A 16,133-nucleotide genomic window follows, 5' to 3' on the forward strand; every position below is an offset into this window, starting at 1 on the left:
CCACTTCTTTGTTGTTGTTGTGTTGGCCGTGCTGCACAGCTTGCGGGATCTCATTTCCCCAACCAGGGACTGAACCCAGGCCACACAGTGAGAGCCCAGAATCCTAACCACTAGGCAACCAGGGAACTCCCCAGTCTCCACTTTTTATCCACATTGCACCTACCACTTCTTAAGTGTGAAATCAGCAAAAACACGTTAATCATCTAAACATCTGTGTATTAAGTCATTCATTGAGCATTTGAGTGCCTACTGTGTCAGATGTTGTATTTGATACCCTCAGAGAAAAATGAATGTTTTCTCCTCAGCCTTAAAGAGTTTACATTCCAGTGGAGAAGACATACAGCTAAATATAAAATAACGTTATAGTAAGAGGTAGGTGCATAGATGAGGGATTGAGTATTCTTCGTAAGAGTCTTGAGAGATGTTCTGAAGAGTTAAGAACTTGAGCTGGTCTTAATGGGTAAAAGAGAACTGAATTCACTTCTTCTTAAGTATATTGTGCTATTTGTATCAGTTTGACCCTTTTTTGTTTTAAGATAACTTACCTTTAAACATTTCAAATTTATGTGAAAGGGTATCATTTTAAAACTTGTCAGTACCTATCTTGACACTGTGGTTAAATTTGTACTTGGCATCTCAGTTTACATTCTACCCCAGATGAGTGGACTGAGCCATCCATGCTTAATTTCATCTACTTTTATCAATGATTGGTTTGGGGAGAGGGTACAGAACTGAATCAGTTTGGGCCAGTGACACACTGAGGACAGATTGGCTTGTGGGCGGGGGGGGCGTCTCTGGAAAAGAGAAGCCAATCTGCTGTGAACAAGGAAGCATGTTGCTCAGCCTGTTGATGGCAGCACTCTTGGAATAATGATGACACCAGTTGGATGACCCTCGAGGTGATGACAGCAAAACAGAGAGATGGAAAAAACCTGAATCCTTGAAAACATCTGGAGCTGTGGAATAGGTCAACTGATAAAGGCTGCCTGATTTCTGAATTTCTTGTTGTAAGAAGTTAACTCGGGACTTCCCTGGTGGCGCAGTGGTTAAGAATCTGCCTGCCAATGCAGGGGACATGGGTTCAAGCCCTGGTCTGGGAAGATCCCACATGCTGCGGAGCAACTAAGCCCGTGCGCCACAGCTACTGAGCCTGCGTGCCACAGCTGCTGAAGCCCATGAGCCTAGAGCCCGTGCTCCACAAGAGAAGCCACCGCAATGAGAAGCCCGCGCACTGCAACGAAGAGTAGCCCCCGCTCTCCGCAACTAGAGAAGCCCGCACGCAGCGACGAAGACCCAATGCAGCCAAAAATAAGTAAATAAATAAATGTATATAAAAAAAGAAGAAGTTAACTCAATTTTAAGCCAGTTTGAATGGTTTTCCATACTTGAAGTCGATAGCATTTAAACTGGCATTGAACTTAGTACTGGTGTTGAACTTGGTACTTCTACTTGCTAGTGGAAGATTCTAAGATATGGATTTAACTTGGAAAGAGGGCAATAAGGATGTCTCACTGTTCCTAAATGGGAAGTTGATGATATGTGGGGGCACAGACCATATATTTTATGAGGCTGTGGTTTGGGGGGAACTTGTACAAAAAAAATTCAGGATATTGAAGTGCCCTGCCCACTTCCTGCTTAGATCCAAGAGGCCTTTAAAATTCAGATTTGGTTAAAAAAAAAAATCCTTTGTACTTATGGCCTAGTTTTACAGATCAGCTTTGTAAGATTAGCTTGAAGTAAAGAATTCATCTTTTCCAAAGTTAGTGTGAATATGGGTTTGAAAGAAAGGAGATTTAACAAGAGATAAGTATGAGGCAAATCTGAAGTAAGTATGAGGCACAAATCTGTTGCCTTCAACCTTTCCCAGATACCTCCTTTTAAGCATTTTTTACCTGGTAAATGGAACTACTCAACTTAATGCAATAAAGATATATTTTAAATGCAGTCTGGGGAAAGAAATGGATAGTTTCAAATTGTAATGCAGTGGGTAATGACCATTCTAAATTCAGGGCCTTGGGAAATGGGAGGGTCTCAGAGGCTTGTTGCCAGGAGACTGAAATTCCTAATGACAACCATTGTCTAAACAAGATCATGCTATGGTTCCTAGCCTTTGGAATTTTGAGGGCCAAGAATCCTAGCTATTTCTTTCTAGAAGGATATACTTTGTGCTAAGGGCCAGTTAACACTGACCATTGTGTCATTCTTCACTTCTCTAAATTTAGTTGTGGTTACCCTACGTTTTCTTCACCAATTTATTTTTCGTGTAGGTAACCTAACCTTGTAACCATATGCTGCCTAAATGGATGTTGACTATATGAGTCTACCTCCAGACCCACTTTAAGGGAAGGCGTATTACTCACATCATTGATCTGAAGTTAGATGCAGTAACTCGATGAGACTGGATTGTTCCCATTTTGTGAGGTGGATTGACCTGCTCAGTGTGAGCATGAGCATTTTTGAAAGTGTAAGTGTTGGAAGAAGGGTGTGACTAAAGGAGAACCAAACGAGTAGACTGCAGCCTCCCTAATAGTTCTAGATTGTCTCGTGTAATTAGTCTAAACTATTCTTTGTCCCATTCCCCTTGCCTTTGTTGGTTTACTGATGTACAAGCATAGTCAATATGGTTCAGTATAACACGGTATGAGGCTTTCTTAGAAATCCTGGGAAGGTGAAGTCAGTGTCTCTATTGGTGTCTGTGGGCAAGGGAGCAGGTAGGCCTAGTTGCTGCTGGCAGCTCTCTTATGACCACAAGAGGAGCCAGGCAGAGATAAAGATAAAGCTATGGACAGCAGTGTAGAGAGTCAAGGAAAAGAAACTTGAGTTCCTAATATTGTTGAGGGACTAAATAAGTTCAGATTCTTCCTGTGGTAGCCAGCATAATGCTCCCCCAAAGATGTCCACACTCTGATCCCCACAACCTTTAACCTAACAAAAAGGACTTTGCAAATGTGATTGAGGTCACAGACCTTGAGTTTGGGTGATTATTTTGGGTAATCTGGGTGGGCCCAATTTAATAATATGAGCTCTTAATCATAAAAACTTAAGAGGAAGACAGAAGAGTGAGAGACTGAAGGAAGAAAGAAAAGTATGAGAGGGATTCAGCTTGCCTTTGCTGGCTTTAAAGATGCAGGAAAGGTGTTATGAACGCAGGTATTGTCTGGAATTTGGGGATCGCTTTTGGCTAACAGCCAGCAAGGAAGTGGGATCTCAGTCCTCCAACTGCAGGTGATTGAATTCTGCCAACAAGGAAAGAGATCCTCCCCTAGAGCCTAAGAAGGAAACTCAGTCTAGATGACACCTTGATTTTAGCCCCATGAGACCCATGTCAGACTTACGACCTACATAACTGTATGTAGCAAATCCTGTATCTCCATTTTTGGGGGGCCATTTACTGGAGGTTTACTGTATTTCTTTGGTGGAGTCACGTTTCCCTGATTCTTCATGGTCCTTTAGCCTTGCATAGGTGTCTGCACATTTAAAGAAGAGACTTTATGGACTGACTTTGCTAAGAAAAGACTTTCACCTGGGGTGGGGACATGCCGGAGAGTGCTGTGACCCTGGGTTAGTGCTGCAGGTGCCAAGTGGAGGGGCATGTGGTGGCTACATGTCTTGGGGATGATGGTGTAACTCAGTAGATCAGGCCATTGGGATCCACAACATCGACAATTTGTGTGGTCTTTGGCAAGCACTGCCAGGGGTCTGCAGAGGTTACAATGGCTGTTGGGGTTCTCAGCAGCACCTCCAGGTCCATAAACTAGGGAGAGGACCAGAGTAAGCAGCAGTAGTGGCCCAAGCTGGTTTGTATGCACACACTCGGCTGTGCGGGCCAGTTGCAGGTGCCTGAGTTGTGACAGGGCTGGTTATAAACACACATGTATAGCTGCTTTACAATGTTGTGTTAGTTTCTCCTGTACAGCAAAGTGAATCAGCTATATATGTACATATATCCCCTCTTTTTTGGATTTCCTTCTCATTTAGGTCACCACAGAGCATTGAGTAGAGTTCCCTGTGCTATACAGTAGGTCCTCATTAGTTATCTATTTTATGCATAGTGTCAGTAGTGTATATATGTCAATCCCAATCTCCCAGTTCATCCCACCCCTCCTGTCCCTCTTGGTATCCATATGTTTGTTCGCTACATCTGTGTCTCTATTTCTGCTTTGTAGATAAGGTTGTCTATACCAATATTTTCAGATTCCACATATATGCATTATCGTATATTCCACAAATATACGATACTTGTTTTTCTCTTTCTGACTCCCTTCACTCTGTATGACAACCTCTAGGTCCATCCACGTCTCTACAAATGACCCAGTCTCATTCTTTTTTTACAGCTGAGTGATATTCCATGTGTATCTGTACCACATCTTCTTTATCCATTCCTCTATTGATGGACATTTAGGTTGTTTCCGATAAAAATTTTTTAAAAAACAAAGAAAAAATTTAAAAAAAGAAGACATAAACTGTATATCAACAAACCCATAAAAATTGAAGCTAGGCCCGCTTTCTTAGTGTAGCAGAAAAAGCCTTGTACTAGAAGCCAGAGACCAAATTTGTACTCCTGGTTCTGCCACTACATAGTTATGTGATCCTGGATGAGCTATTTTGACATCTTGGCCATTGTTTTTCTCATCAGTGATACTTATTTAACCTTTGGGGTCAGGGAGCCCTCTGAGAATTTGATGAAGCTATAGCCCCTCTTCCCAGGGAAGTGCACATCAACACAGAGCTTTGCCCAGAATTTTAAGGTTTTGGGGCTCCCCACAATAGCCAACCTGGGACTTTTCCTGTGTAAGTGAACCCCAGGTCAGGAACTCATGGACAGGAGGATCATTACAGCCTCTTCCAGCTCTAGTGGACTCAGCTTTGTGAATCTGCGAGAAGAAGACGATGCTGAGGAATTTACTTGAGAAAAAAGAGGAATAAGGAAGAAGAGGAGCAAAAGGAAAGGAAAAGAGAAGTTCTGTTTCTTAGTAACTCAAAAAATATCTAAGAATCCACTTGTTAGATGAACACTTACGTGAATTAAATGCAATATAATTAAATTTCATGTTAGAAAGGAAAATGTAACATGTTAACTCATTTTAAAGTTATTCTCTCTTGGGAACAATACGATAACTTACAGTGAATAAAATAAAGAAAGGAAAATGGAAGCAAAAAGCATTTACTGTAACTAAACGATTATCTCAAAATGTGATTAAATACTTAGAATTCTATGATTAAAAAGAAATCAAATAAACACACATGTAGCAATGGGGGCCAGGGCAGATATCAAGGCAAGTGCCAATGGCAGGTGCACTGACAGCTTTGGTGTGGTCCTGGCTGTTGGTGTGCATTACTATGACTGCTGGATCTTGCCATGGACATGTAGCTGTGGAGGCCTGATGGGGGCCAGGGGTGTCCATCACTGTGGAAGGGCTAGCTGCAGGTGAGCCTAGTGGTGCAGGCCAGTGACAGAAGACAGGGCTGGATGTGGGCCTACATGCTGCTGTAGGGCCTTGGTTATCAGCAGGGTCTTGCCATGGTGCACACATAGGAATTTAGGTGCTTTGCTAACTTATATAACATCTCATCAATATGAGTTTTATCTAAGTCTTTTACATTTACAGTTGTCCCTTGGTACCCATGGGAGATTGGTTCCAGGACCTGTCCCAAATACCAAAATCTGTGGATGCTCAGGTCCCATAGTTGGTTCTCCATATCCACGAGTTCTGCATCCTCAGATTCAACCAATCATGGATTGTAAGTTAAGCTTGCAGTCTATGGTTGGTTGAATCCATGGATGCAGAACCAACCGATACAGAGAGCCAACTGTATATTTATTGAAAATATTCTGTGTACTGGAATTCCCTGGCAGTCCAGTGGTTAGGACTTTGTGCTTTCACTGCCGAGGGTGCAGGTTCAGTCCCTGGTCGGGGAACTAAGATCCTGTAAGGCACGCACGGTGGCACAGCCAAAAAAAAAAAAAAAAGACAAAAGACTATTTGGATTCATTTTACCTATTGTCTCTGAAATGGTATTGTTGAAACTCAGAGCCGCTGTCATTTAACAAGTTAACATAGATCCTAGTGTCTGAATAACTTTGAAAGTCAACCCTTTACAAACCTTTTTAGACCTAGAAGTAGTTCTAAAGGCTAATTTTTAATTGGTAATTTTGATTATGTAAATCATATTTAGTCCTAAATTTTTTTCAAGTGTAATTCTGAATATAAATTGAAAAGTACAAAGTTTTTAACAGTATTATTACTAACACAAACCTCCAGGGAATATTTTCTACTTGAATTTATAAAGGTTTTTGGAGCCCTGGATCGGATCTTTATTAAGTTGTATTTTTTTCATTCTACTCAGTCCATTAACAGGATATAATGTTCAGCCAATAAGATGACTAGGTAATACAAAGAATTATTTGGTCCAGAATGTCAACGGCACCACTGCTCTAGGGTTTACTTTACAGGCATACCTCGGAGGTATCATAGCTTCAGTTCCAGACCACAGTAAAGAGGTTCACACAATTTTTTTGGCTTCCCAGTGCATATAAAGTTATGTTTACATTATAGTGTAAGTGTGCAATAGCATTAAAAAAACAATGTACACACCTTAATTTAAAAATGCATTATTGCTAAAAAATACTAACCATCATCTGAGCCTTCAGTGAATCATAGTAGTAACATCAAATATCACAGATCACAGATCACCATAACAAATATAATAATAATGAAGAAGTTTGAAATACTGCGAGAATTACCCAGATGTGACACAGGGACACAAAGTGAACAAATGCTGTTGGAAAAATGGTGCCAATAGACTTACTTGACGCAAGGTTGCCACAAACCTTCAGTTCCTAAAAAATGCAATATCTGTGAAGCCCAATGCAGTGAAGTACAATAAAATAAGGTATGCCTGTATACATCTTTATCACAACACACCTTCACATAATGTGATTCACGTGTGCTGTAAGAACCTTACAACCATATATTTTGATTTCCTCCTTCCCTCTCATGCTTTGTGCTTTTGTTGTGGGAGTCCTTCCAGATCCCAAGAAAAACCACATGAGAAATTAGGAAAACAGAAAAAAGTATTGTAATTCTTCTGTGAGAATTAAACCTTAACAATCAACATGGAGATCTTAGTGGTTTACAGAGTCTAACGTCAAGCTAAAAACAAGAGCAGGAAATGATGACGGTGGAGTTGAAAGTTAAGGCTGACATTTCCAGAACTGAGAGAAATGGTCATGATCTCATCGGTTAGTCTTGCTTGTTATTGTTGCCATGGGCCTGTCTACTGTAAAGGTGAATTATTTTTGCAAATAAATATGAATACACTAATGTGCATAGTATACTTATACAAATTCTTTGAGTGGTGTTCCAGGAAATAACAAATATAGGTAGCATGTGGTTTTCAAGAGCAGTTTTCCTTTTGTGGTATGCACATTACTTTCTCGATTCTGTAGCTTCTCCATTGCTGATAATCTTTTGGAATCACACTTGTGTCACAGTGGTTGAACCTCTCTGTCCTTACCACCTGCCGTGGTAGTTGCTGCCGCTGCTGCTGCTCCTGAGCGGGCCATGTAGAACTCCCTTCCCTGGTGCACCAAGTGGAGGAGAAGGATAGGTGTTTTATATGTTTCAGTGATTCTCGTGGAATGTGGGTAAAAGTTCAACAGTGTCTGTACTTTAGATTATAACCTTTTCTGAGAATGATTTATAATTTTCATAGTGCCAAGATAGGAGCCTGTAATCAAATTCTAGCTTGCTTCTCCCAGCTGTGACCTAGATCCCTGGAGAATAGAGAATGGCCCTAATAATTGACCATGTATAAGTGTATTGTCTATGTGTCCCTCTCTGTGTATATTTAAGAAACGCATGTCCTTCCCTTTGTAACACAAATAAGAACTTTAGCTCCAGAACTTAATGGACAAGAATTGGCACGACTCTGTCACTTTACTATTTTGGCAAGTTTTAACCCTCTGAACCTCATATTTCTCATTTTAAAAATGTGTGTAACAATGACAATAAGTAATAATAATAGCAGTAATTCAATTCTTGGGGATTTGAGAACAAAATGCATGTAACGGTTAAGTCTTAACAGTGCTGGGGACATTAGCATTCAGGAAATGTTAGCCCTTATTTCCATTGGCCTACACAAGCAGTTATTGAACTATTTCCTGAATTCTTTCCTTAGATGATTTTTCAGCCTAACTTGTTACCATAGGATAGTTACCATAACTGTAGCAAGCTAGCTCAAGTATTCATCTTCTCCTTGAAAATTCTGTTGATGTTCTCATTTAATTACACGCTGTTTGCTTTAGGTCAGAGATGCGTGGGAGTGGAAGACACGGCAGAGAACTTGAAGAACATTTCTGCTTTTTAGCACTTCCTCAGAGTGATGTGGCTGAGATATATCAGAATGGAATAAGTACCAGAACATCTACATTGAAGATACTAGGCAACCCTCTTCTTGGAATTTATATATTTAGACATGTTGATGTGGCCTTGAATTTTGCTCACAGTAGAAGCGTTACTGTAGAAAGTATTATAATTTTTAAGGTTGGTAGCACAGAACAAATACTAAATATTGTATTCAGTTTGCTTTAAATTGACCTAAATGTATTTTACTTTCTTTTTTTTTGTATTTTACTTTCAATATGAATTATTAATGTTTTAAAGTTGCATTGTATAAAATAAATATTAATTATTTATTACTATCAGCATCATCATTTGAAATTTTCCCCCTTTTTTTTTTTTTTTTTTTTTTTTTTGCGGTACGCGGGCCTCTCACTGTTGTGGCCTCTTCCATTGCGGAGCACAGGCTCTGGACGTGCAGGCCCAGCGGCCATGGCTCACGGGCCCAGCCGCTCCGCGGCATGTGGGATCCTACCGGACCGGGGCACGAACCCGTGTCCCCTGCATCAGCCAGCGGACTCTCAACCACTGCGCCACCAGGGAAGCCCCAAAATACATTCTTTATATATTATGTAACTTGCTTTTTTCATTGATTATAAAATCAACATTTTCCATGTCATTAAATAAATATTCTTCTGTAATATCCTTTTGAACGACTACATAGTATTCCACTGTACAACTCTACCATAAATTTGTGCAACACATTTTTTAATGTTGGAATATAAATGACTTGGTTTTCTTATTTTTGTACTTTTAAATACTACTTTGATTATTCATGTAGGTACATTTTACACACACCTGTGATTATTTGCTAAGAATTAATTGATTAATTCCTATGTGTCAAATTAGGAGTCAGAGGTATGTGTACAGTTTCACAGCTTTCGATATGAAATGCCCAGTTGTCCTGAGAAAGGTGGTACTAATTGACATTCCTTTCCACAGCCTGTGCGGGATGTCTGTTATCTCACATCATCACTAACTCTGTGTATTATATTTTTTAAAAGATATTTGCCAGTCTTAATATGTGATAGTTTCTCATTGTTGGTTCAGTTTTTTATTCTTTTTCATAGTTATTGCTGAGCTTAACATTCTGCGTATATTCATTGACAATATTTAGTGGACTGCCTATTAATATCCTTTGCTAGTTTCTTGGTTTTTCCTTTCTTTGTTTCTGGTTGATTCATAAGCATTATCAATTCATTAAAGTGAATGTTGAGAGCTAGGCTTTTCTGTGTATAATGTTTTATCACTTATTGTTTTCTTTTTTAAATAAACATTTTATTTTGTAATAAATTGAAATTTACAGAAAAATTATGAAGGTAGTACAGAAAGGTCCTGTATACAATTTAGCCAGCTTCCCCTAATGCTAACATTTCATATAACTATAACACCTCTGTTAAAACTAAGAAACTGAAACTAACAGTGTGTATGTCAATTATATCTCAATTTTAAAAATGATAATAAAATAAAATGAAAAGAAGCTAACATTGGTACCGTACTATTTAATACAGACTATTCAGCTTTTGCCAGTTTTTCCACTAACGTTTTTTTCTCTTCCAGTATCCAAGTACAGGGTACCACATTACATGTAGTATTGTTTTCAATTTTGAATGGATTATTAGCATATTAAAAAATACAAGTGATAGAATTGCTGACTTAAATAAAATTTGTGGTTGTTTTCATATTAATTGCACTTTTCCCCCACCTTTTATCACTTAATTAGTTCATGGTTTTTAAAATTTTTATACTCATTTGTTTTCTGTGTACAGAAGTTTTGGAATATTTTACAGTGAAATTTGTTTTTAGTTCATGGTTTTTTGGCAATATGCTTAGAAAAGAATCCTCACTTGGAGGTTAGATATTTGCTTGTATTTCTTTCTACAGGGTTTATATTACTTAAATGTTTACCTTGTTTAGTATTTATTTTGGTTTATAGGTTGAGAGGAATTTAATCTTTTTCAAGTCCACACCATTTATTGAATAATCTGGTTTTGCTTCATTTATTTCAAATGATGCTTTTAATATCATATTATGTTTTTATGGATGCTTGGACTTACCTGGGCTTTTTGTTTTGTGCAGCTTTTTCCCCCTCTCTGCCTTTTTTTGTGGTAGTACCGTTCTTTTAAAAAGTATTTAATATCTGGAAGTGCATGTCACCTTTCCTGTTCCATCATTTTCTATTTCTGACCCAAATTTTTTTCAAAAAATTGTTTCCAAAATTTTATATGTTATTCTTGTTTAGTCTTCCAGGGAAGTTTTTAAACTAAAACTCATTTCTACAAATGGATTTTCTGAAATTTTTATTGGAACTACTATAGTCTTTGAGTTTAATTTAAGGGGGAATTGACATAATTACAATAAGTCATGCCATTCATCTGGGACATGGATTATCTCTCCATTCGAATTTCTTTCCTTAAAAAAGAAGCTAGCTTTACTTTCCTAGTATGAGAGTTTAAAGTGTTTTGGTATATTTTAATTTAACTTCTTTTTGCCTTTTTTTTTCCAGGTTCTTTTTGGAAAAGTGAAGAAAATTCAGCCTTCAGTGGATAAAAACAAAGTTTCTTTGGATCCTTCTCCTAACTTTGACTGCCATATGTCAAGAAGTGTCCCCTCTTTGAAAGATACCATTGAACTACAAGCCTACAGTTCAGCAGTATGTTAACTTTTTGGTTCATTTGACAACTTGAAAGTCACATGCCTCACACTGTATGATACAAGCCTTAAAACAACTGCCCAAAATATTAAATGGAAATCTCTTACTTCATTCACCATAATATGACCTAAATAAATAGATAGTAAAAGCTGTTTTAATATTTGTGATCTCAGAACATTAATAAAGAGGCTTCAAGATTTACAGTAAACTTCGTTCTAAGTACAGTGGCTGCTTTTGTTTAGATGTTTCATAGATTAATTCCTAACTTGCAAAACAAACAAGGCTACTTTGAAATGTTATTGATCTTCGCAAAAGGAGAAAAGGCTTATGTATTAGTCATTACATGGTAGACTAATTACTACACAGTAATTTTCTGTCATATGTTACTGAGACACTTAGTAGACCTTTAATCTTTTATAGAAGATTAAATTATGTAATACATACTATATATAATCATATATATGATTAAATGAGGATAAATATTTTAGAAATATGCTCCCACATGTAAGATGTATTAAGCTATTGTTATTTTTCTAATTGACTTTTCCTCCCAAATAAAATATAGTGGTTCCCAGCATATGCAAACCATTGAAGTTTTAATGAAAAAATACTTTTTTATTTAAAAACAGATTGTGTCTGTTTCTGCTGATACTGGAAGCCTATCAAGGAAAAAATATGCTGTGGGGAAAAAAATTCCTCTTCGGGAAAACTAGGGTTGAAGAAGCCAGGGAGAGTGGAGCTGTATGGAAGCTGATTAATAAATAACAACATGCAGTTATCTAGATTTTTTAAAATAGGAGCTTATTCAAGTCTGCAAAAATTAATCAGCATAAAAATGTTCTCTTCCTTCTTTATCTTTTAGGTATACTTCTATGAATATAATAATCTTTCAAAGCCAGTAGATAAACCTAGGCAGTGTCTTCCATATGCAATAGTAACAGTAAAATTTATTGGTCGAAAAGTAAATAAAGGACACCTTATGACATCTTTGAGACTCCTCTCAACAGGATTTCCTAAGAGGGCTGGTAAGATGCATATATTTTTCTACTTCAGTAGCATTTGTGCTGGTCTTACAACTTCTGAATATGATTTTCTAATACATTATGAATATCTAAGCAAAATAGTTGTGCTCTACCTATTTTCGATTTTATATATCTAGAATTACATTGCAGCTATTTTTTTTTTCTTTTTCTTTTTTTTTTTTTTTTTTGCGGTACGCGGGCCTCTCACTGTTGTGGCCTCTCCCGTTGCGGAGCACAGGCTCCAGACGCGCAGGCTCAGCGGCCATGGCTCACGGGCCCAGCCGCTCCACAGCATGTGGGATCTTCCCGGACTGGGGCGTGAACCCGTGTCCCCTGCATCGGCAGGCGGACTCTCAACCACTGCGCCACCAGGGAAGCCCATTGCAGCTATTTTCGTTATTTCTTTTGCTCAGTGTTATGTTTGTGTGATTCTTCCACGCTGATATGTATAACTGTAGTTTCTTCATTTTCACTCATATATTTGTATACACACATACACACACACACACACCATATTATTCAATTTTGTGACTATACACTATTCCTCTGGGGATGTTTTGACATTTTGTAGCTTTCTTCATATTCCAAATATTGCTGTTTTAAACGTTCATGTATGTATCCCAGTGCATATGTGCAAGAGTTTTTCTATAGCGTATACATCTACATCAGGAATGTGCAACTTAATCCAAAGACAATGTCAAACAGTTTTCAAAAGTGGTTGTGTCAGGTTACCTAATTACTCTACATCATTGCCAGTACATTTACTTCTTTTTTTAAAAAAATTAATTAATTTATTTATTATTTTTGGTTGCATTGGGTCTTTGTTGCTGCAGGTGGGCTTTCTCTAGTTGCGGTGAGCGGGGGCTACTCTTCATTGCGGTGCACGGGCTTCTCATTTGCGGTGGCTTCTCTTGTTGCAGAGCATGGGCTCTAGGTGCACAGGCTTCAGTAGTTGTGGCACACGGGCTCAGTAGTTGTGGCTCACGGGCTCTAGAGCGCAGGCTCAGTAGTTGTGGCGCACAGTCTTAGCTGCTCCACGGCATGTGGGATCTTCCCAGACCAGGGCTCAAACCCGTGTCCCCTGCATTGGCAGGCGGATTCTTAACCACTGTGCCACCGGGGAAGCCCCATATACTTTTAAAAAAATGTTTCTGCCAGACTCACAGACTTCAAAAACAACTGTATGATTACCAAAGGGGAAAGGTAAGGGGGAGGGATAAGTTAGGAGTTTGGGATTAACATATACAGACTACTATATATAAAATAGATAATGAACAAGGACCTACTGTATAGCACAGGGAGCTCTACTCGGTATTCTGTGATAACCTGTGCGGGAAAAGAATCTGAAAAAGAACGGATATATTTATATGTATAATTGAATCACTTTGCTGTGCACCTGAAACTAACACAATATTGTAAATCAACTATACTCTAGTATAAAATAAAAATTAAATTAAAAAAATGTTTCTGCCAGCCTAGTGAGTGTGATATGTTATCATTATCACCTCCAAAAAAGAGACTCTTTACCCATTGAAAGCTCTCATGTCCCTTTTTCCCTAAGCCCCCCACGACCCCTACACAGTCACTAATCTGCTTTCTGTCTCTATAAATGATCCTATCCTGGCCTGGCCATTTCATTAAGTGAAGTCATAAATAGTAGCCTTTCATGACTGGTGACTTTCACTTAACAGTGTTTTCAGGCTTCTTGCATGTTGCAGCATGTATCAGTACCTCATTCCTTTTTATGGAAAAATATTCTGTTACATGGATACATTACATTGTGTTTATCCATTCATCAGTTGACCATGTGGGTCACTTCCACCTTTTGGCAATTATGAATAATTATGCTAAGAGCATTCTTGAACAAGTTTTGGTGTAGACATGTGTTTTCTTTGCTCTTAGGTGTTTAGCTTGTTCCTGAACCTCGGGGCAAAGTGTTCATCTTTCCCCAGTAAATATGATGTTAGCTGTGGGGTTTTTTTATGTCCTTTACCCTGTTGAGGAAGTTCCCTTCTATTCCTAGTTTGTTGAGTGTTTTTATCTTGAAAAGGGCAATTACTTATCCTTTAGAATCTTTGCTATCTAAAAGGTTTTTTAATATGAATCTTCTTGTGTATTTAGTGGGGTTGGACGTCTTTTTGTGTTTGTTGACAGTTTTTACTTAACCTGTGATTTTCTTGTTTAAGTACTTTGCCCAACTATCTATTGCATAGTCTTTTTATTAATCTTTTGAAGATATCTGTATATTCTTTATGTATTCCAATATATGTGTAATTATGTACTAAGTTTGTCTCATTCAGAATATTCTTTTCACCAGTTTATTTTTCTAAGTTTTACCATGGGTTTGACCTATTAAAATATTTAATGTGTATGTAATTGACATCATTTCTCATTTTTGGTTTTCTGGCTTCCATCCATGCTTAAAAAGTACTTTCCTAGGGCTTCCCTGGTGGCGCAGTGGTTGAGAGTCCACTTGCCGCTGCAGGGGACGTGGGTTCGTGCCCCGGTCCGGGAAGATCCCACATGCCGCGGAGCGGCTGGGCCCGTGAGCCATGGCCGCTGAGCCTGCGTGTCTGGAGCCTGTGCTCCGCAGCGGGAGAGGCCACAACAGTGAGAGGCCCGCGTACCGCAAAAAAAAAAAAAAAAAGTACTTTCCTATCCCCAGGATTATAAAACTATCCCTCCATGTTTTCTTCCAGTATTTTTATGGCTTTATTTTTTAATGAATTTTGTTTTATTTCAGTATAAGGAGGTATAGGGATCCACCTTTCCTTTTTTTCTGTCCACTCCAGCTTAAGCACTACATCTCTATATTTTCTTTTTTCTTTTTATTTTTTATTTGTTTATTTTTGGCTGCCTTGAGTCTTTGTTGCTGCACGCGGGCTTTCTCTAGTTGAGGCGATCGGGGGCTACTCTTCATTGCAGTGCACGGGCTTCTCACTGCGGTGGCTTCACTTGTTGCGGAGCACGGACTTTAGGCACGCAGGCTTCAGTAGTTGTGGCACGTGGGCTCAGTAGTTGTGGCTCCCGGGCTCTAGAGCGCAGGCTCAGTAGTTGTGGCGCATGGCCTTAGTTGCTCCGCAGCATGTGGGATCTTCTCGGACCAGGGCTCCAACCCGTGTACCTTGCATTGGCAGGCAGATTCCCAACCACTGCACCACCAGGGAAGTCCCACATCTGTATTTTCGAACGTATTTCCACTATAGCTTACTCTAATTAAAAGGATAATCACAATAGTTATATAATTTAGAAATCTTCAACAAAGCTACTTTTTAACATTCTGTGAAAAAGAACTTCATGGTACATTCCCAGTGATATGATTATAACTTCATATATTGTTCATGAGCAACTTCTCATTAATAATCTGTTTTAACAATAGTATTTTCATGGTATTAGTTAGCTATGAATGCTTTGTGAACATTTTACCTGCTAAATATGTGTTTTTATAAGTTCCTTTGTTATTACATTGAAGTGCTTTATGAAATTTTAGGAATAAATCTCTATAAATTATAAAAAGAAAATTTGCTTCTATTTTCCAGGTTTTTATTTATATTTATTATTTGCCAGAATATTTATTTCATAATGGAGCAGGGGTAGTGGTTTGCTTTGGCTCCTGGGAAGGATTTTGTGCAGCCTTTTTGATCTTTTCCCCCTCCTGCTTCTTTACCTTGTTCCTCTTTCCTTTCCAGTTTTGTTCTCCTGTGGTAGAGGGAAAAGAAGCAAGGTAACAGTAGGTGGAGGGAGACAATTTTACCTAATAATGTATAGGTTCTATTATTAAATATCTGTGTATAGGAAATTAATCTAAGAATTACCTAGTCTGTGAGCAGCATGGTTTTATTCCTAGTTAATTTTTCTATTTCTTAGTATTTGTCAAAATTCAAATTTTTCATGGCAAGTACTTATAATGGGTCTATAGGGCAGAATTTCATGCTATGTCATTTATACTTTATCGGTCGGTTACTCTTCCTCTTCTCTTCTTGCTTTTTCTGCTGAGAACATACTTTAATCATTAGGTTATTTGATGGACTTTCAGTTAAAACCGCTTATGACATA

The 16,133-nt window shown here is 38.4% G+C and overlaps 1 protein-coding gene across 1 annotated transcript in view; it reads left to right on the forward strand.

Moving 5' to 3' along the window:
- TEX15 (testis expressed 15, meiosis and synapsis associated) overlaps window positions 1-16,133 on the forward strand; it is a 39,695-nt gene that overhangs the window by 10,529 nt on the left and 13,033 nt on the right. The window contains 3 exon segments of the mRNA XM_029226708.1: window positions 8,309-8,546; window positions 10,909-11,055; window positions 11,918-12,080. Of these exon segments, the coding sequence (XP_029082541.1) occupies window positions 8,309-8,546; window positions 10,909-11,055; window positions 11,918-12,080 (548 nt within the window).

Source organism: Monodon monoceros, unplaced genomic scaffold (genome assembly GCF_005190385.1).
Source record: "Monodon monoceros isolate NGI ecotype Baffin Bay Population unplaced genomic scaffold, NGI_Narwhal_1 Super_Scaffold_17, whole genome shotgun sequence".
Classification (NCBI taxonomy): Eukaryota; Metazoa; Chordata; class Mammalia; order Artiodactyla; family Monodontidae; genus Monodon; species Monodon monoceros.